This window comes from Solanum verrucosum, unplaced genomic scaffold (assembly GCF_900185275.1).
Source record: "Solanum verrucosum unplaced genomic scaffold, falcon-dt-bn FXZP01000261.1, whole genome shotgun sequence".
Lineage (NCBI taxonomy): Eukaryota > Viridiplantae > Streptophyta > Magnoliopsida > Solanales > Solanaceae > Solanum > Solanum verrucosum.
Window position 1 is genome coordinate 714,909 of NW_026019969.1, and position 21,093 is coordinate 736,001.

The following is a 21,093-nucleotide window of genomic DNA, read 5'->3' on the forward strand; positions in this document are numbered from 1 at the left end:
ACCACAATTCCTCTTTAATTTTGCTTACAAAAACCCAAAAAAGATTCTTGAAATTCTTATTGTGCACACTCACTTTAGCATTTTCCCTATAAGTATGGACTCTCATTAGACACTACTGAAGAGATTGCATCAACAATATATATCTTCATTTACTCTATTAAGCAGCTTTAAAAATGTAAGCACTTCTATTTTTTTTTCTCTCTCTCTCTCTATATATATAAATATATGTCTCTTCATATTAATTATATCATCTCCATGCATTTCTTCTTTCTGATGATGAGTACTAACTTTTACTCAGAAAATCTCACTTATCCCATACAATGATCTTGGAAACCAAACCTAAATTGCTGTCCATCCAACTGCCACTACAAGAAAACTATGAATTACATGAGGATTTTTCTGGGGATTAGTATGAAAATTCGTAGGAAACTTATTTTCCTGCAAATTTTCATACTAATTCCCAGGAAAATCCTCATATAATTCACACTTTTCTTGTAGTGGCCTTATAAACTAAAAGTTCCTGGTGGATGCATGTATAATATATGTATAATCCATGTATTATGATCATGTATAATGAATGTATAATCTATGTATACTGATTAGAAAAAGTAAGCAATAAATTTGTATGACTATTCGTATAAATAAAGATACCTATTCTAATAGTAATTCTTGTTCATGAATCATGATCATGATTAGCTGCATTAACATATTTTCTTACTGTTTCTTGAATGTTGAAAAGTACTACGTACCTCCCTTTGTTCCAATTTGTTTTTCACTAGTTTTATTTGATACAAACTTGTTAAATGTTGTTGTTAGAAAAAGACGTTTAAACTTGTGATCCTGAGATTTTTGAGACGTGTGGTGTTAATTAAACACGAGGATATATATATATATATATGACTATAAAAATTTCTTATTAAGGAAATATTAGAATGTATTTTCATTATTTAATATAGACTAATAAAAAAGTAATGCTCTTCAAATCGAGAGTAGCTTTATAGTAACTTTATATCTTAATCTGTAGACTCATTTTTTCTGCTTGACCACTTTGAATGTAAGCAAAAATACAGTTCTTACTAATTAATTATTGTGTGGACCTACTGCTTTGTTTTTTGCCTTTTCATTTTTATCTTCTTCTTTTTTTCTTTCGAGTGGAAGTGGGAAAAGATAAAATAGACAAGGATATGTCGATCGAGTTTACATTGTGCACTTTGATTCTGATATATAAGGTGAATGAAAAATTGCAACTACTAAGATTTAAGTAGCAACTTAAAATCCCTTCACATAATTGATATATATTTACGATTTGATTCTCGAAAAACAAAAGATAACAAATAAAAATGAACAAAGCATATAATAAATTTTCAATATTTTTGGTGATGTTACTACTTACTACTAATTCTTTGTTTTTTTTAGATTTCTCATTTGTTATTTAATAATTGTGTTAGAATACTATAAAATCAACATCAAGAATCTAGGAGAGAGAAAAAAGATTTAAAAAAAAAGGATCATATGTCCCACTTGCAAGTTGCGAGCGCCACGTTTAAGTCATAACTGAATAGAGTTTTTGGCTAAAAACATTGTTAAATTATACCCCCAATTTAAACTACATCCTTAAATTATTTTTTTTAACAAAAAACATCCTCCAAGTATTTAAAACTTAACAACTTTCATTCCTCTATTTAAATTTATCAAAAAATTAGTGAATTCCACACAAAAACATATGCAATTCATACTATTCTCATAAAAAAATCTACAATATTATTACCGGTTGGAAAAAGCATCCAAAAAAATTTTAAAAAATTGAGACTCATGTTTGTTGTTAAAAAAATAATGTTAGGACGGTGTGAGTCTACGAGAAGATATGATCTTTACTTCTCCTTTACCAACTAAATGAAGTTGAAGCTTAATTTCACACCATCTTCACATTGCAAAGTCAAAATGTTGTTAGATCAATAATTTTTTGGGGCAAATTAATAATTGAAGTGATCAAGATTCAACTAATTTTGATCTCTAGTACTCAAGTTTCGTTTTCCATTATTAGAAGTAAAAGTCATCGATCAACACCACTTTTTGCAGATTAAATGAAAAAAAGCATTTCCATTGATAATTCTTTGATATCAAATCAAATGAAAAATAAATAAAAACAAAATTGCTAATTGAAAGGAAGACAATGCAAAACGTTGTTACTAAAAAAATTATAATATATTTTTAGATGTATGTCGAATGAACATAATTGGTTTATTGGGGTGATTTAGGGAGTTTAATTTGTTGAGAGTAGCGTGCACCGTACATGTTGTGAAGAATTTGCTAGTTTTTGACAAATTTTAACAAAAAGATGAAAGTTGTCAAAGTTTAAATAATTGAGGGATGTTTTCTGTTAAGAGAAATAATTTAAGGACGTAGTTTAAGTTGAGGGTATAGTTTAAGGATGTTTTTTGCCAAAAACTCTAACTGAATACAAGGTGGATTTCTCTTTCAGAAAAGTAATTAAAGTCTAAGAATGATAAATTAATTTCTCTCATTTCTTTTAATATGTCATCCTTATTATAAATAGTTCGTCCATAATTATTTGTTATTTTATAAAATCAATGCATAAATTATAATATTTTTCCTATTATACCCTTGATAGTTAATTAGCTTTGAAATAAGACATTTATCCAACCTAGAAAAATTAAGTAAATAATTCACGTTCATTGGACAAATTAATTAATCAAAATAAATTAATTTATATTTATTGATAAAAAACTTGACTCTCAAAAAAACTAAATAAAGATAGAATAGTACATTTATTTAATTTCTTAATGCACGTGACATCTGAAATGGTAGCATATAAATAGGAATGGAGGGATTAAAAGAGATGGATGACTCTGGAGGAAATTTATTCCCTTCTCCTATGCATGGGAAGGGGATTCTCTGCTATATTTTACGGAAAATTATATTAGCATAATTTGAATATCGAGAGTTGAATTTATTTATTTTTATTGAAAATTTAAATTTTTAAAATAAAATTTATATATATTTTTAAAAAATATATAATGTGAGATTTATGAGAGCAACTTGTTTGAGTATTTGATTACTCAACGGAACTTCAAAATCGCTTTGCCCTTATGAACGAATCTATGTTTTTGTACTCTACATGCAGATCAGTACAGCTTTTCTATTATTATTATTTTTTTGCAGATTTTTGAGGTTATTTTTCCCAATTTCCTGCATGGTTATTTTGCGTTTTAATTTTAGTGTGGTTCCATAAATTGATTTCTCTGTGTGTGAAAAGAGAGGAAAAAAACAGAAAAGATGGAAACTTTGGCGTGTTCTGTAAAATTTGTAATCATGCATGTTGGCCACATGTACATGCAATTCGATTCTATATACACGGGGACATTTTAGTCGTGTTCTGGCGTAACTAATCCCAACATTAATATAATATTCGAAACAGTGATAAGTTTATGTTATCTGGAACACTTTATGGAGTTTGTATTACATGTTTTTCACAATTGATTTCACTTTTTTACTAGTTTGAAGTATCAGCTCTTCAATCTTTTATTAATTTATTTTTTCTTCATATTCTCAGATTTAACATTCCCCTGCTTCTGAAAGATGGTTGCCTTTGGGAAAAGGTTGAAAGAAACTCAAATTCAAGAATGGCAAGGGTACATTTATCACTTCATTTATCTTTCATATCATGTTTCAATGCTTAATTTCTCTGTAATTTGTATTTTGGAAAATTAATTTGGTAGTATTAGTAATTACCATCTCATTTGTTAGAAACTTTAAGGGGTCATTTATTTGATGTATATGGTGTATTCCAGTATTAGTAATGTTGAGATTAGTTATATTGGATTATTTCTTATCCTTTTTGGTTTGGTTGGTGTATTCAAGGAAAGTTTATATGCAGGTAGCTTAAGATTGTGTTTATTTTATCCAGCACTATTTTTGTTCTTTTACATTACTTTCTATGCTGAAACAGGATGATGTACACTTGTAACAAATATCCCCTTAGCCTAGCTGTCACAACTTAACTGTAAATTAGTTAAACATTGCTAAGTTTTTTGCTTCAAACAGTATTAAACGCAGAGTGGCTTAATGCTGATGGTAACACTGACTTGTTTCAGATATTACATCAACTATAAGTTGATGAAGAAGAAAGTAAAGAACTATGTGCAGCAGATTGAAGTTTCTGAACAAAGTCGTGAGTATGTTCTCAAGGACTTCTCGAGGATTCTAGATAAGCAGGTACAAACATAAACAGAACGTAGTACGAAAATTTTGGACTGAAATGTATGGCTAAGAGAAGGAGTACTCATAACAGGAGTGCAAATGAACTTTATATGTTATACAATTGCCGCTGCTGTTAATTAGTTAAACATTACCTCATGATTTCAGATCGAAAAGATTGTCTTATTCCTGTTGGAGCAGCAAGGGGAACTGGCAAGCAGGTTATTTATTCTTGGGCAAGAGCATGATGTCCTAGTACAGCAACAAGATGGTTCAAAATTATCTGAACTTCAACAGTCATATAGAGATGTAGGCAGAGAACTGCTACAGCTTCTCTTTTTCGTTGAAATGAATGCCATTGGTGTGCGCAAGATACTGAAAAAGTTTGACAAGAGATGTGGTTATAAATTCACCAATTACTATGTCAAGACTCGAGCTAATCATCCTTATTCCCAGCTGAGACAAATATTTAAGCATGTGGTATGACAACTGAACTCAACTTTTCTATTTTTCCTTTCTCATGAGTTCTTTAGTAACTTATTTTGTTTTCTCTAAATTACTTTAAAATGCAACTTCTTGGATAATTGAAATTGTAAACAGAATTAGCTGAGACATTATTTCTTTAATCCTTAGAATGAATTAAAAACATAACTTAAACTTACAGCCACGCAAGTCACATGCAGGGCGTTTCAGCTGTAGTTGGAACCATATCTCGCAATCTGGCGGATCTTCAAGATAACAAGGGGAATTATACTTCAATATATGATCACCCGGGTCTGCCTCTTCAGGTTCTCTCTTTTCCTTTTAACCAATCAGATTACTTTGACACAAGATTGTTAATTTCTTTTGTTATTCCATTTTAGTTACATAATTTGTCAGCTATTCTTCTCTGTAACTTATGAGTTATGAGCAGATAGAAAGAGAACTCACTCTTTACATCTAATATCTTCAAAAGATTACACTGACTCCTCTTCATTTTCGCACACAAATTCATGTTTGACACAACTGCACAACGACTCTATCATTAGTTAAACCTTTAGTTTGACTATACTTAAAACTAAGTTTGGTTCTAAAAAGTATATCCCATGGAAAAAATCACAAAAGATACTTCTCGTTGTTTATTTTCCCCAGGAGATACAACTTTAAGAAAATACATGAAATAATTCTACTCAATATATTTATGCCACCCAATAGTTTGTAGTCTGTAACCTGAGATTACTCCACTTGTTAGGACAATATCTGTATGTTCTAGTGATTTAAGTGGAAATTTCGAACTTCTTGTGTTAAAAAAAGTCTTCCACCGGAGTCTTGGTCAGGTGTAGTTGCACTTCTCATATGGTGTGAGAACTACAGAAATCCGTCAAGGTTTGTGGTATCAGAAAGAAAAATACCTTCTAATAAATTGATTGCCTCCAAGAGAATGAAATATCCAAAGGAGACATGAGCTAATATAAATATCACTTACCTGTAGTTTCATTCATCCTGATTTTGTTTGTGAAAAAAGCCTATTGCTATGATGCAGGACCCGATCATTGGTTCGATTAATCAAGCAGTGGATAGACTAACAAATTCAACTGATTTCCTTCACTATTTGGGGAAACATGCACTCATTTTACCAGAAGAACTACCAACTCCTTCTGAGGATCATGCTGCCAATGAGAGATATCACTTGATGTCACTTCTGCTGAACTTGGCAAATGCATTCTTGTATATGGTTAACACATACATAATAGTCCCAACAGCAGATGACTACTCTATGAGTCTTGGAGCTGCAGCAACTCTTTGTGGGGCAGTGATTGGGTCTATGGCTGTTGCTCAGGTGTTCTCTTCAGTGTATTTTAGTGCATGGTCAAATAAATCCTACATGAAGCCTCTTATATTCAGCAGCATTGTCCTTCTTGTCGGGAATACCTTATATGCACTGGCTTATGACTTCAACTCGATATGCTTACTTCTAGTTGGACGTCTATTTTGTGGGTAAGTGTTACACGAACTATAGTGCTACTTAAGTAATCTGTAATTCCGTATCCCTTATTGTACAATCATATTTTTAGCTTTTGGTCTTAGCTTTTTTTATGATAGTAATTATTTGAAAGGATATTCCTTATTCACCGAAGGAGGATATAATCATTACTGTTCATAAGTTATACAGTAATATTGAACATTTTGACAAGTCTGACTTGCACTTTGTTGGGCATAATCAACATAAGTTGGTATATAGTTGGAGTTATGGAAATGATCTGTCCCCTAATAAGCTAGAACCTTAGATATATAAATTTATTGAAGAGGAGTCTGGACATTTTGGATGAGACGGCAGAAGATCGTAGGAAATATTCGGGAAAAACATAAAAGGAATTGGAAGAACCTCTTGTATTCTTTTTGTTGGAGTCTTATAAGTATATCCATCAGCAGGAGTCAGGACAATAATTTCTTCTTGGTTTCCAAAATAGAGATTTTGTCTATATCAGAAAAAAGGGAGTAGCTCTAAGTATCTATTCCATTCTTGTTTTCTTGGTCTTAAAAGATTTATCTGAATGGCGATTGATTTTAATACTGTTTGTTCAATTGGAATCATCTAATTATCGATGCGATACTTGCTTGTTTTCCACTTCATCGAGATTAAAACTTTCAATTAATTAGTTCAATTGCATATTCAGGACCAGTAAGGTTTTATCATTAGTTGGCTTTTTACTATTTCAGGCTTGGTTCAGCAAGGGCAGTGAATAGGCGTTATATCACTGATTGTGTTCCTCTGCACTTGCGAATGAAGGCTTCAGCTGGTTTTGTAAGTGCAAGTGCACTCGGAATGGCATGTGGTCCAGCTGTTGCCTGCTTGCTTCAAACTAACTTTAAGTTCCTGAATATCACTTTTAACCAAGACACTTTACCAGGATGGATAATGGCTCTTGCATGGTTTATTTACCTGTTATGCGTGTGGACTACCTTTAGAGAACCTCCAATGGAGGAAATAGAGGATGTTCTGCTACCAAAATCCAATAGTGGTATGTCATCTACACTAACACTTAGTCACCTCTTCCTTCTGGGCTCTTTCACTTGATTCGTTATTCACTTCTTGAGAACCTTCTATAAGTTGCTACACCAGGTACCTCCTGATTAATTGCAAATTACTTGTTGCATATCTAGTCTCATGTATTCCCAATTTATATACATAGACAAGTTTAATGGACAATCTGTTTGATAGAAAAGTCACATGATTGTCACAGTGAGATGAATCTATTGGGGAATCTTAGTAGCTCAGTTGGTTGGCTACTTGAACTTTCAATTTGGTGAGGGTTCAATCCCCTTCCCCACCCCCAATTTTTTATTTAAAAAGAGAAAAAGAAGATGATGAAATTATCTGTGGTAATATATACTATGCACAAGTGCATTTGTGATACGCATTACTTTGAGAACTCAGTCATGGAGCAAATCAGATTTTTATAGTCTTCTTTTTCATGCGCCTCATTTAGCAGAATGATTGTTGCCACCTGTGAATAACACTAGAGATGTCATGATCTCGTGGTATGCATTTCCTATTCTTATGATCATTTGAAACCTAGAAATATTTCTATTCATTTTCTTTTGTTTCTTCCTTAAAGTCTCAAACCTGTTGTTTACTGTTTGTTTATTTCCATCTGGAGGACTGTTTGAATCTCTTAGGAGGCTTTGTAGATCTAGTCCTTGCATGGGTCAAACAAACACAACATATAAATTGCCAAATTGTTGAGGTGACAGTAAATGGCTCAGATCTGTTTTTTTTTTCCTGGTTTGATGGTTTAATAGATGATCTATCCCTTTTACTGCTGGTGAGTTTTCCCAGATTCCTCTGCTCCTCAATAATCAAAGCCTATTGAATTTTGATGCTCATTAGGTAGACATTTGAGTCGGAGCAACGAAACCAAACTCTACATGTGGAGACATCAATAGCTATTTGTTATCTAATCTCATCTTTGTTGTGTGCTTGTTATTACTTTCAAGTAATCCTTACCAGTGTTATCAAAGGCGCGCTTAAGCCCTGAAGCGAGGCTCAAAACGTGTTGAGCGCTTCGCCTCGCTTTATGTGCGCTTCAGTGTCGTCATCAAGGTTCTAAGGCAAACGTTTCCTTGCCAATGAACCTCGTATGAAGTAGTGACACTAAATAATTGATATTTCACTTTATCATAATTATTTTTCAATTTCTTGGTCATATATTTGTCATTCATGTTTATAATTATTAGTCTTGGACTAATCATATATATTTGTATTCTTTTCTCCCTTTGCGCCTTTTTTCATTAAAGCCCACACTTTATTTGCGCTTTACGCTTAAAGCCCTCACGAACCTTGGAGCTTTTTTGCGCTTTTCGCCTTTGATAACACTGATCCTTACTAAATATAGCTACTTCATTCAACAGTTTTACTCTTACCCAATATCTGTGATTGATGAAGGCACATTATATGCAACAACTCCTTGATTGTCGTTTATGAATTTCGCTCAGGAAATTTAACATCTGCTATAATAAGAATTCCATCTGAAAGAACTCTTTTTTAAGTTTCAGGGAAGATTGAAAATGGCTTTGTGCAGAAGGGTATTACCCAGCCACTGCTTTTAAGTGAAGAGGAGACGAAACAAGACGAAGATGAAGACCAAGATTGCGATAATAGTGAAGAATCTGCAGAGGAGATCCAAAAATCTGTTACTTCCATCGTCTCTGCGTATAAGTTGCTTACCCCATCAGTGAAGGTTTGAATTTCAGTTGATTTCATATGATAGCTTATGCTAAAAAGTAGAGATTAACCAAATTGCGAATAAATAATTTTAATAAATGACATATGGTTTGTTGACATCTATTGAAGATCTTCTTACATGTCAAAATGATGATAGTTACCAGTGTGATATTGAACCCTTTTATCTCAAATTTCAATATCTTACCGTTGTGCATATTTTAACCATGGATTTCTTGGTAAATGGAATTGTTAGGTTCAGGTGAAATGAAAACACGAGGCTATAGTGCAGAGAATTGTTTAAGTGTGTGTTAGAAAGTCAATCTAAATTGGTTGTATCCATTAGATTCTCGAGACTCAACGTTGTACACAAATTCATAGCCTTAGGAACACATTGATGCCTCTGCATCTTTCTGAGGGTTGTGCAGACTGAAATTGCATATTTGTCTCTTTCTCTGTCTTTTTGACGGGATTTAACTGTTTATGTACTCATGACTTTCTGAACAGGTTCAACTGCTCATATACTTTATGCTGAAGTATGCGATGGAGATTTTACTTGCTGAATCAAGTGTTGTCACCACGTACTACTTCATATGGTCAACAAGCAATGTGGCCGTTTTTCTTGCATTTCTTGGGTTGACTGTCCTTCCAGTGAACATTGTTGTTGGAAGCTACCTCAGCAACATTTTTGAGGAGAGGTAAACACAGAAGCTATCTTGTCTCTAATTTCCTGACATTTTCGTCAATAACACATGCATTGACGTTAAAAAGAAAGTAATCATCGAACAAAACTCAATATGCATGAAATTGTTTTCCATTGTATCATTGGTTGAATCAACTGCTATTCATCCCGGGAGATATTCCTTTATCCAATTTGAACGAGTCTATAGTACTAGGTTATAACTAAGTTCATATTTAGATTCAAATCATAATTAGCTGAACTTGTAATCCATCAGCAGCCACTGGTTTGCCAGAATAGCCCAATGAACTAATATCAAAGTCAATTTTGCTTTGTACGAGAAGAGCAGACAAGTTTGTCTATTATCTGGTGCTGATACTGAGTTTCAATGATTTCCTGCAGACAAGTTTTGCTTGCATCAGAAATCTTGGTATGCTTGGGAATAGTTCTGAGTTTCCATGTCATAATTCCTTATTCCGTACCACAATATGTATGTTCAGCTCTAATCACATTTGTAGCTGCTGAAGTACTCGAAGGTAATTCGTGATATATAGCACCAATGACTTCAAATGCAACAGACATAACTAATCATGGTTAACGATATACAATAACACATTTGTTTCTTCAAACATGCAGGCGTTAACCTTAACCTTCTATCTCGAGTCATGTCTTCAAGGCTTTCTAAAGGAACCTATAATGGTGGACTACTTTCAACAGAAGCGGGAACTTTAGCTCGAGTATTTGCAGATAGTACAATAACTCTGGCAGGATACTGGGGAATGAGTAGGCTTTTGAATGTCACATTGCTACCTTCACTATTTATCTGCATCTTCTCCATCATAGCCACTTGCTTTACTTACAATTCTATGTATTAATTATCATCATATACAACCTTTAATTCTCTACATATCGTACATAGTAACTACATGTAAGAGACTATCTAACTTGAAAAACTACCAATATAAAGTTAAATATATTATGACTACCAAAATCTCTTTTTCAATCAATTTCAGTTTTCAGCTTCTCTAGCTTTTAGTCTATTATTTTATTTTGATTTCCTTATAGTTGTGATATCACAACAAAAATGTGCAAGGTATTCATTCTCCTATCGCCTTTCCTTTCTAGTTACAATCCTTATGTTAAGGCGATTTTTTTTTTTTTTTTTTTTTTTTTTTTTTTTAAGGCGGTTTCGAAAATTGTGTAAAAAAAAGTGCTTTGGATCATTGTTATTTGACTCTGTTTTAAAAAAGTCAAGGTATGCCCCCCTCCCCCACCCCCACCCTCAGCATCCTTCTTAAGAGATGGACCAATCGATAGCTTAAAGTTCACTCGGTAAAAAAATAATTCATGTATACGCTTATTGTTATACAAATTATTAAATATATCCTAGTTGGCTTATTGTTATACAAATGATCAAATATATCCTTGTTGGCTTATGAAAGTCAAATTTTTTCATTATAAATGTATATTTTAATTTTTTTATTAGACGAGAGGGAGTTGCTCGGATAATAAGCACCCCTCACTTCCAATCCGAAGGTTGCGAGTTAGAGTCACCAAGGAAGCAAAAGGGGTGGGAGCTCCTAGGGAGAGATTAAAAATAAATAAATTATTAAATTTAATTTATATAGAGGTATATTTAATCCTTCTCACACATGTTTTTTTTTTTACCTTCTTTAATTCACCAACTAAGTTGAGTTTATTATCTTGATAATCAATTTTTCCCACACATCTTCTTGTAAAATCTATCATATGTCTCAAAAAAAAAATCACATATAGAAAAAATAAATTACAATAGGACTATAAATAATATTAATTTTTTCTTACATTTTTCTCCTTTTATTTTATTCACATTTCTTACTTTTTATTTCTCATATTTTCACACTTAAGAATGAAAGTAAAAAATGAAATAAGAACAAGAAACTCACCTAATAATAAACAAAGAGATTCATACACTGAGATATTTAAAATCAAATTAAGCATTAAATTAAAGAAGTCATAAAAATTTTTACATATAGAATGATCAAATATATTTCTATATGAATTTTATTTTAGTAAAATTCAAAAAATTAATTTAAAATTAATTTCTTTACTTCCATTAGTCAAAAAAGATATATTTGAGTATTGATGATAAGAAGTTAAGAACATACGTGTGTATATTATGAAGCCTTTTTCCAGTTAAATTGGACTAGATTGCGAAAATCTTTATATACAATTACCCCTAAACCTCTTATACAAGTCGTCCAGATCCCTTGCCGCTGTCTCAAACAAACAAATTCAAGTTTCAACTATAACAAACCAGACTCTTCTTGCTTTGGTCTCTCTATTTACTCTCCCTAGTCTTTTGGATTTTCCCCTATATCCATGGCTTCCAATAATCAAGATTTACCAGAAGCCACAGTTCAAAACGTGCTAGAACAAGATACCCTTAAGTGGGTATTTGTAGGGGGTAAAGGTGGGGTTGGAAAAACTACATGTAGTTCAATTCTTGGTATTCTTCTTTCTCAGTTCAGATCCTCTGTTCTTATCATATCTACTGACCCTGCTCACAATCTCAGTGATGCCTTCCAGCAACGCTTTACCAAGTCCCCCACTCTTGTTAATGGCTTCTCCAATTTGTATGCCATGGTATTTTCTTTGACACCCAATCCACTTTTCTTGAAAAGATTGAATTTTTACTTGGATCTTGTTTACTTCTTGAAATTAATTGTATTGCTTGTGAATTGATTATTGTTATGTTGAAAAATGACACCTTTTCTGTTTAGGGAATGAAAGGTTGTACAATTTTGTTATATGTTATGTTAATGTAACAAAAAGATATGGGTTTTCTTCAGGTATGAATTGAGACACAAATAAAATAAAATTGTTAGACCTCAAAAGGCATGTAATTTTTTTTTTCTTTTTGGGGTGTGAAGGAGTTGTTTGTTTGGGATTAAACTTTGGCTCTTTGAATTAAGGTAATATTCAGCCTTACCATGCCTTCTGAAGTCTTGTGCTTATATTGTGGTGTATAATTGTATTCAAAGTGTGGTGACAACTTTTTGGCAGTTTGAGTGTATGTTCAATTTCTTTTTTTTATCCCTGATATGCTGTTGATGGTCATGATCTTTTAATTGAACTCGTGTTCTTTAGGAAATCGATCCTACTGTGGAGAAAGAAGACTCAGTCAGTTCAGATGGGATGGACGATTTTTTGTCTGATTTGACAAACGCAATTCCTGGAATTGATGAAGCTATGAGTTTTGCAGAGATGCTAAAGTAATTGGTATTCCTTTGTAATAAATCCCATGATTGTTAACTCATTTGATAAGAAATGTTTTTATGAATCCCCAATGAAAGTGATAAAGATTTTTTCTTGGCTCCTCACAATTGAATTGTCCTTCACTTGCTTATCAAAATAACAAGATATTAAGCCGGCCTTCAATGGTTATATATGCATCCATGAATCAAGATCTGCTTTTGTAATGTGGTCGATAGACTCAATAATGATCTACTTTAGGAGATCCCATAAAAATCTTCCTATCTAGATGAAATAAAAATAAAAATAAAAATCTCTAAGTATTTAGGTCTAGTTACTTATCAAGAAAGTGTGTAGACCTAGTTGCCATGATCTGTGTAATCCAAGAGACCTTATCCCGTATTAAAGGAGCCATATCATTACTGTACTATACCCCACTAGAAGAGGGACTCTCTCAAAGCACGCCACAACTTAAGGATAACCTCTACATGATCCAGGAAGCCTACCCGATTGGGTGTATGTGGATCTATAATACCTGCCCCCATCATATATTCAAAGAGCTCTCCTTTATTTTGAAAGGACCATGAGTGATTCCGCTAGATGATGTTTAAGCATCACCTTAAGGAGGTACCAAACTGAACATGAAACGGCCCTTGTATTCACACCCCTCTAGTTATTAACGAAATAGGACAAGGGATGTTATTTCAACTGAAAGTACTCATCCTGAATATGTTTTTTCCTGAACATTGTGGTCAATGAAGTGGGTTGAGTCTCAAGTTCAATTCCTAGCAGAGACAAAAGCGCTAGATGATATCTTTTCTAACCTTAGTGGGCAGAGTTACCTATTGCTGGTGGGAGGTGGCAGGTATCCCGTGGAATTAGTCGAGGTACATGCAAGCTGGCCTAAACACCACGGTTATCCGTTATCAAAAATGATAATTTGTTAGATCCTTCTAACATATTTAGTTCAAAGTGCATTTACTTATGGTACATCTGTAGTGCTTAAATGTGACTACTTTCTTACATTTGTCTAGAGGGCGGAGATATTTGTTTGTTGGTAGCTTAACACTGCTGGGCTGTTAATGAAATCGGGCTATAAATTCTTGGCATTTATTTCTTTCCAGATTGGTGCAAACAATGGACTATTCAGTAATAGTGTTTGATACGGCCCCAACTGGACATACTCTTCGGCTGTTACAATTCCCGTCGACTCTAGAGAAAGGGCTCGCCAAAGTGATGAGTTTGAAGAATAGATTTGGGGGCATGCTGAGTCAGGTAATCTCTCCTCCACATAAAATCACCCACCTAACCCCTAACACACAAAAATCCATTTTCCTTGTTTCTATTAATGCCTCTCTCTAAGCTTTGTTAATTTTAAGTTCAAGGTTGATGCTATTTTTGGGAAAGGAAAACATGAAGTTTACTGAAGTCAATTTCTGTCTATCTCAGATGACTCGACTATTGGGTGTTGATGAGGAATTCGGGGAGGCTGCTATCCTTGGCAAGCTTGAAGGCATGAAAGATATTATTGAAGAAGTGAACAGACAGTTTAAGGACCCAGTAAGATTCTTACCTCGAAATCGTCGTTCTGTTTTTTTTTTTTTTGAAACGGGTAACTTGAATGTTCCGTATATTTTTTGGGGGTTGGTAACGGAGAAATCTGCTGTGAGATAGCTTATCCCAATCCAGTTGGTCCACAACTTTGAAACTCAGGGAGTAATGACCCACCCCTCTACTCAGTTCCCACATAAATTCCAGGTTACATTTCAGTGATAGGTTTTGAACTCATGATGTGCACCCCAATCCACATATCCCGTGCTGCGCATCGTTACCATTGGATCAAAGCTCGGGGAGCAAAACTGTCATTCTTATAAAGAGATTTTTTTTATGTGCTCCCTTTATCCCAAAATTTGTTTGACACTCTTCCCTTTCTTTTTGTCCCGAAAAAGATTGGCACCTTCACGTGTTTAGTAACTTCATGATCTTTATGTTACCATTTTGCCTTTAATAATATGCTTTTATAGGAATTGACATGATTTGCTATGGACCCCACCCGAAAAGTACTTTTGGTACTTTATATATGTTGGCTCATGTATCAAAAGTTTTAATTTCCTTCTTAAACTTTAAAGTTTTAAATTTCTTTCTTAAACCTTCTGTCTAGTTAAATATTGCCAAACAATTGGGAAGGAGGGAGTTATTATTGCTTGGATGGGAATCTTAAGTTTAATATAGCAATCAACAAAATCAGGGAATGTGGTGGCAGAATATCCTTTAGCAGGATCTGGTATACTAAAATCTATTGTGGTTTAGTGGAAAATACAGCTCCTTTACTTATCGATCAGAGATAAACACAATCTATATAACGAAATTCAAACCTTTTCTTTTAGTATTTCTCCCCTGTTTCACTTTATTTTCGGCGTTGTTTCAAGCTGGGGGTTTAATTTTTTTATATTATGCATGTACTACGCTAGAGTACCATGGGTGAGATCAGAAGTCATTAAAACCTAAATACTGAAGTAATGCGAGTAATGGGCTCATTAAATTTTCTGAAGTCTTCTGTTGGATGTTATTACTGTTTCAAATATCTGTTTCGCCTTTGAAATGTCATCAAAATTAGTCTCTAGGTGAAGAGTTCACCCAGCCTTGTGTTGTTGGTTATGTAATTATTGTATGATTGTTTCAGCAGAAAATAGTTCACACTCGTTATTTATTTAGTTCTTCAATCTACACCATCAAGGTTTTAATAATACCAAACTGGTTTCCTTGTGCTTTTTAAGTTTGAAACAATGAGTAATTTTGAAGTCGGGAGAAAAGCATGTTGATATAGTCAATACATTTCTTGTACTTCCTTTACTTTGATTGTGGAGGAATTTGCTCTTGCTGCCTGTTGATTCAAATTTTTGTGGCTTTTATTTTGATTGCTGGAGTCCACCACCTTACCCTTCAAAAAAGAAGGAAAAAAAAGGATTACAGATATATCTCATTACAAATGAAATGCCAATTAGCCTTGCATTCTTTGTCCACTTACGCTTCTATGTTTTCAAGTTCAACTGATGCATTAACACGACGTACTTTTTCTTTTTTTAATAGGACTTGACAACATTTGTTTGTGTTTGCATTCCGGAATTCCTCTCCCTATATGAGACTGAAAGACTAGTTCAGGAACTTGCTAAATTTGAGATCGATACACACAACATTATAATTAACCAGGTGATTTTTGACGAAGAAGGTACATTTCCCATCTTAACTACTGCAGTTCTTTCCCTTTCTTTCCATTAATTCTCTTTGGCTTGTACATATCACTTGTTAATTCTCCCCGTGCTCCATTATTTGACATTCTTTCAACTTTTTAAACTATTCAATTAGTATGTCGATATGTTCTTCAACTAGTACTGCCTAATATAAAATAGTAAACTAATATTTTAAGTTCCTCATCGATCTTTTACTATATAGGGATTCTTTTTTCTTCCACTTGAAGTGATAAACTAATTCGTATGCATGTAATCCTTTTCAGTTGTTGAATCCAAGCTGCTGAAGGCTAGAATGCGGATGCAACAGAAATACTTGGATCAGTTCTACATGTTATATGATGACTTTAACATTACGAAGTTGCCTTTGCTGCCACAAGAGGTATGAAGATGCCGTTGTGCATAGCTAGATATCTGCTTCCTTTTCTTACTGATTTATATATTCGTTGTACTTAAAAAAGTGCCGACAATAAATTCATGAATCTTCTCTAGTAGCCATAGCATGAAAAATACTGCAGTATACCACCAACGCAAGAACGTTTTGCCAGTCTGCTTACAGATGATTTTTTTTTTTTTTGATAGGTTTGTGGCGTTGACGCCCTGAAAGAATTTTCGCATCATTTTGTAACGCCATACCAGCCTTCTCTTGCTCGAGGCTCGGTGGAGGAGCTGCAGAATAGAGTTGCTGCATTGAAAGAACAGTTGAAAGATGCTGAAGCGGAATTAGAGAAAGTTCAAAAAGGCAAACAGAAGATATAATCAAATCCTATACAAACTTGGGCGATGGAGTGTGCTGTTTCTGTCGCCTTTTGCTTTTTTTATGTTTTAGGAATTGTCATTGAACAAATAATTGTGTATTTCTCAAGAGGATTTTCATGTATGATTGTTTTATTTATTGTTGAGGAAGTTCATTTGTACCTTTACAAAGCTAATAAGTCAGGTTATTTAGTCTTACAATGTACTAGTAGAGGAAGGAGGACTATGCTCTCTTTAGATGTAAACTGATTTATCAAGCCAGTCTTTATTTAGTGAAACCTAAAGCATTGAAGTTTTTTCAAGATGATGAGCAATTTTTATTCCAATCATGAATTACAATGTGAAGGTTTATGTTTACCTTGTTATAACGATTTGTTCTTTTAGAATTAAAGTGTTTTTATAATGTCCCTAGTTGGCTACAGCACACTTAAACGTTGGGGCGTATGTACAAATAAATATTTCACGAACATTATAACCAAAGTTGAGATGGCCGAGTTGGTCTAAGGCGCCAGATTAAGGTTCTGGTCCGAAAGGGCGTGGGTTCAAATCCCACTCTCAACATACTATTTTTATTTTTATTTTTTACAATCATACACCACGAGATTATACTATTTTTATTTTTATTTTTTACAATCATACACCACGAGATTTCTAGAGAGGTAATCCCACAAGTGGGGTCTGGAGAAGGTAGAGTGTACGCAAGCCATAACCCTACCTCGTGGAGGAGATTGTTTTCAGAGGACCCGCAGCATCAAGAGATTAACAAAGAAACCAAAACAGTATCCAATAAAATGCTACCATATTCCTCTAAAACAGTATCCAATAAAATGCTACCATGTTCCTCTAAGCTTTTGTCCATCAACTTCCATGGATTCCTCTATGTTTTTCGTGGCAGGGGGTGCAAATTTAGTATGGCTACATAATTTTTTGGTATTGCACAAACTATGTGTAGATAGCTCTAATGAGAGCAGTGGATGCACCTCTAAATCTATAGATTTTAACCGCCACCTTTTGGATTAGATATTTTCTTAGTTCTGCTCTATGGTATATTTGCTATGGTATTTCTTGAGCAAGACTAGTAAATCTGTATTGCATTTTTCTCAACTAAAAAGTTTCTTTATAATGAAACAAGGTAAATCAGTTATATCATTTTTCCTTCTGTCAGGAAAGAAAGGAATCAGTCATCAAAATGCACTTATATTAGCATCATACATTCAATATACTTCATTCTGTTTGTTTTTTTAAAACTCAATACACTTCATTCTTGACTAGTACATGACATAATTAATGACCAAAGTTCTCTTAGACTCGAGTTTGCAAAGTATAATATCAATGTGTCAACCGCCATGCAATGTTGAGATGAAAACTACGTTATCCTTCTCTTCCAGCACAGTTTCAAGCTGGCCACTTAGTTCCCAATCAGTGTCATTTACAAGGACGAGAACTCCAGGCCTCCTGCAACAAATACAAGTTTTAAAAAGCTCTCTTCAGTTATGTTTTAAGCTTGTGCAAGTATGTACTATTCAAACAAGACGAGTATAAGGAGGTCTCAACATGATTATATTTGATGGTGGCACCATTTCACTTAACATGTTCTGCTATGCCATAAGGTAAGGTATGCATAACTGGAGGGGGAACAAGAGGACTTTAGCAGGGGATGAGGTTATCGAGACAACAGCATAAAGACATATATTTAAGTGTTGCCGAGGTGGGTAAAAAAGATATTTCAACTTACACTGAGTCTCCTTTCATGAACATTTCAGGCCTCTCCTTGATCACATTGGTGCGTACCCAAGAGAGCAAGTTTTTCATCGTCAACTGGTTAAAGAAAAGAATGACTAAAATCATATTAAATACTCCCCTAGAAACAAAATTATATGCCAAATCTGTTCTATGTATGAACACGATCATTAGAGAGGAAGTTGCACCTGCTCCTCCCCATCTTGAGGGTCAACATTGATGTTATGGCTCTTCACAGAATCACAAAGAAGTTCCAGTCCTCCCCTGTGTTTTCAAAGTAAAAACATAATTGAGAGATGTTAACAGAGATCATGGTAAAGCATTTTAAAAGGAAGCAGAAAGACCAACAGTTAAGGAATGTACAAAAGCTAACCAATCAGTCATACTGACGAGAAATGACAGTTTCTGACTATACTCTCAAGTACTTCATTTTAAGGTCACGAAGTTTGGTGGTGTAATAGTTTGGTGCTAGATGATTGAATGCTACGCTGTTTTATCAACAACCAATGTCACTAGATATATGAGTTTTTCAACTGTACCCACATTTGCAGAACACAGAAGTTATCCCTTGAAACAGTGCCAGGTTGCTGACAACTACAATAGAAGTAATCAGGTAGAATCACAGGCAATAGTCACTGAACCATCACGTCATATATAACAAGCATTTGCGAAAGATGGTAAATGATCCCACTCTGGTAATAAGGATGCCTTTAAATTTGGAGTCAAAATTCAAACATTCCTAGGTGTTGAACAAAATCATTACACTAAAAAGCAGATAGCTATATCTCAAATTTGAATAAGCCTTGAAGGGCTGTTTATTAGAACAACATCTCTTACATGTCACATGTTAGAACAAAGTCCTAATTATCAACCAAAAAAAGGATTGTGGACACGGTTTAACTAACCAACCTGATAGAGAAAAAGAGGACATCGAACACTGTATAAGTTCCATCTCTTGAAAGTTTCATGAGTTAGACAAGATTTCTGTTGTCCATACTAACGTGCTCATTGTTTATTAAATTGCCACTGCTAATCACTTCAATTTTAAGATCCCAATTTGCTTGTGTCCAAACTAACGTGCTCACAAGGACTGTGTTTGAGTATCAGCATAGCGTGCTCATACTAATTAATCGCTTTGATTATCTCAAATATCACATTTAATGATCTTTTAATGCACGAACAACTGAAACTATTATCTTTAAGCAAATGATCTTTTGCAAACATTATGCTGATACTCAAACACAGTCCTCTTACGCATAGCACAAACAAGCACACAGTGATATTACAGCAGGAATTGACTATATGAGTATCTCCAATTTTCATCATTCGATAGACTGTTAATGTCACTCAAACATGGAAATAGAAATCATATTGGATCAACTTCTGGAGCAGTTAAGAGGACTATCTAAGTTATAAATATCATACACAGGGAAGAGCCAGGAATTACAAGGAAACAGAATAAAGACACATATATTGCAAGCAAGATTGAATCTTTCAACAATTTGTTTAGTCCCAAACGTAAGTTTTCTAACTTAAGCTTCTAAAATTCATAATCCACCCATCCAAATTCCCCTTTCAGCAATCATCACTCTACAAAATAATCTAAAAAGGGTTTCGGCTAAAAATCTTGTCTTTCAAGGATTACATCCCAGAATTGGATCAAATATGGATAATTACTTGAATACGGCTGTAGTACATAAAAGAAAAATATAAAAATTACCCGAATTCAAGAGTCAGTTGCATCTCTAATTAAACGGAATTTGAAAATCTCAAAACCCTAGAGTGATAAATGGCTTGATGTTGTAGGGTTTATCAGGAGGATTGAAACCTAAAACAGGCAGCCTTTTAGAGCTCTTTATTCGCCTATAAGCTTTTTCTCTTCCTTTTTCACTTTCCTCACTTTTTCTTCAAAATATAGCTAACATTTGGCCCTAAGTTCCCAACTATTCTTGACAAATAATATTTCGGTCAAGCTTTTGGTGAAATTATATCATGTGCTTGACTTCAATTTTTTCTAAAAATATTTGGTTATTTCAACAAACATGATTTAAACCCTTAAGTTCTAAAATTTATTAAAAATACTCATAAATTTGTATTATCTATTTATAATGAGTATATTCTATTAAAAATAACCTTATAACATAATTGATACAATAACAATATATGTAAGAGAAATACATTAATCTCATATTCAAACTTGTCATTGATTCGATTATAATTATAATCCATTAAAAAATGTTCTTTTTCCTCAATTTCGTCACTTAAACAAATTGTTCTTTTTTTTCAATTTTGTCACTCAAATTAAAATATTATGGGTATCTTTAAAAAATATAGAAGTTTTGGGTAATTTTTTATTTTTTTAATATTTCCAAATACTAGAACTTTGCCCAAAAACTAGTTTTTTCTAGTATTTGGAAACTTTGAATTCTTGGCAAATATATGTAGGCAAACATCACTTCCCAAGTTTTCCCAAATTTTTTCCAAGTAATCAATTCAAATATAAAAAATACACCTAA

General features: G+C 33.5%; 3 protein-coding genes and 1 non-coding gene across 5 annotated transcripts; 3 read left to right on the forward strand and 1 right to left on the reverse strand.

Moving 5' to 3' along the window:
• Positions 1 to 146: 146 nt before the first annotated feature.
• On the forward strand, positions 147 to 10,572 carry LOC125816360 (SPX domain-containing membrane protein At4g22990-like). Of its 2 annotated transcripts, none has more exons than XM_049495957.1 (11): positions 147 to 175; positions 3,575 to 3,653; positions 4,116 to 4,236; positions 4,387 to 4,698; positions 4,902 to 5,006; positions 5,741 to 6,195; positions 6,919 to 7,220; positions 8,755 to 8,939; positions 9,428 to 9,618; positions 10,002 to 10,135; positions 10,236 to 10,572. In XM_049495957.1, exons 2-11 carry the CDS (start codon positions 3,601 to 3,603, stop codon positions 10,472 to 10,474), a joined length of 2,097 nt encoding a protein of 698 aa, XP_049351914.1. In that variant the 5' UTR covers positions 147 to 175; positions 3,575 to 3,600; the 3' UTR covers positions 10,475 to 10,572. The 2 variants fall into 2 exon arrangements, with proteins under 2 accessions (XP_049351914.1, XP_049351913.1); XM_049495956.1 differs by having other exon boundaries at positions 154 to 175; positions 8,749 to 8,939.
• Positions 10,573 to 11,816: 1,244 nt separating this feature from the next.
• LOC125815984 (ATPase GET3A) lies at positions 11,817 to 17,049 on the forward strand. The gene is made up of 7 exons (XM_049495564.1): positions 11,817 to 12,224; positions 12,729 to 12,853; positions 13,958 to 14,108; positions 14,283 to 14,393; positions 15,924 to 16,062; positions 16,348 to 16,463; positions 16,664 to 17,049. The coding sequence occupies exons 1-7, from the start codon at positions 11,961 to 11,963 to the stop codon at positions 16,838 to 16,840; spliced, it is 1,083 nt and encodes a 360-aa protein (XP_049351521.1). The 5' UTR covers positions 11,817 to 11,960; the 3' UTR covers positions 16,841 to 17,049.
• A 268-nt stretch (positions 17,050 to 17,317) lies between these two features.
• Positions 17,318 to 17,398, forward strand: TRNAL-AAG (transfer RNA leucine (anticodon AAG)). Its single transcript has one exon. It is a non-coding gene; the product is annotated as a tRNA-Leu (tRNA).
• A 616-nt stretch (positions 17,399 to 18,014) lies between these two features.
• LOC125815716 (ubiquitin-related modifier 1 homolog 1-like) lies at positions 18,015 to 20,454 on the reverse strand. Its single transcript, XM_049495260.1, has 4 exons — positions 20,298 to 20,454; positions 18,766 to 18,841; positions 18,573 to 18,655; positions 18,015 to 18,292 (listed from the first exon to the last, which is right to left on the reverse strand). The coding sequence occupies exons 1-4, from the start codon at positions 20,318 to 20,320 to the stop codon at positions 18,175 to 18,177; spliced, it is 300 nt and encodes a 99-aa protein (XP_049351217.1). The 5' UTR covers positions 20,321 to 20,454; the 3' UTR covers positions 18,015 to 18,174.
• Positions 20,455 to 21,093: the final 639 nt, after the last annotated feature.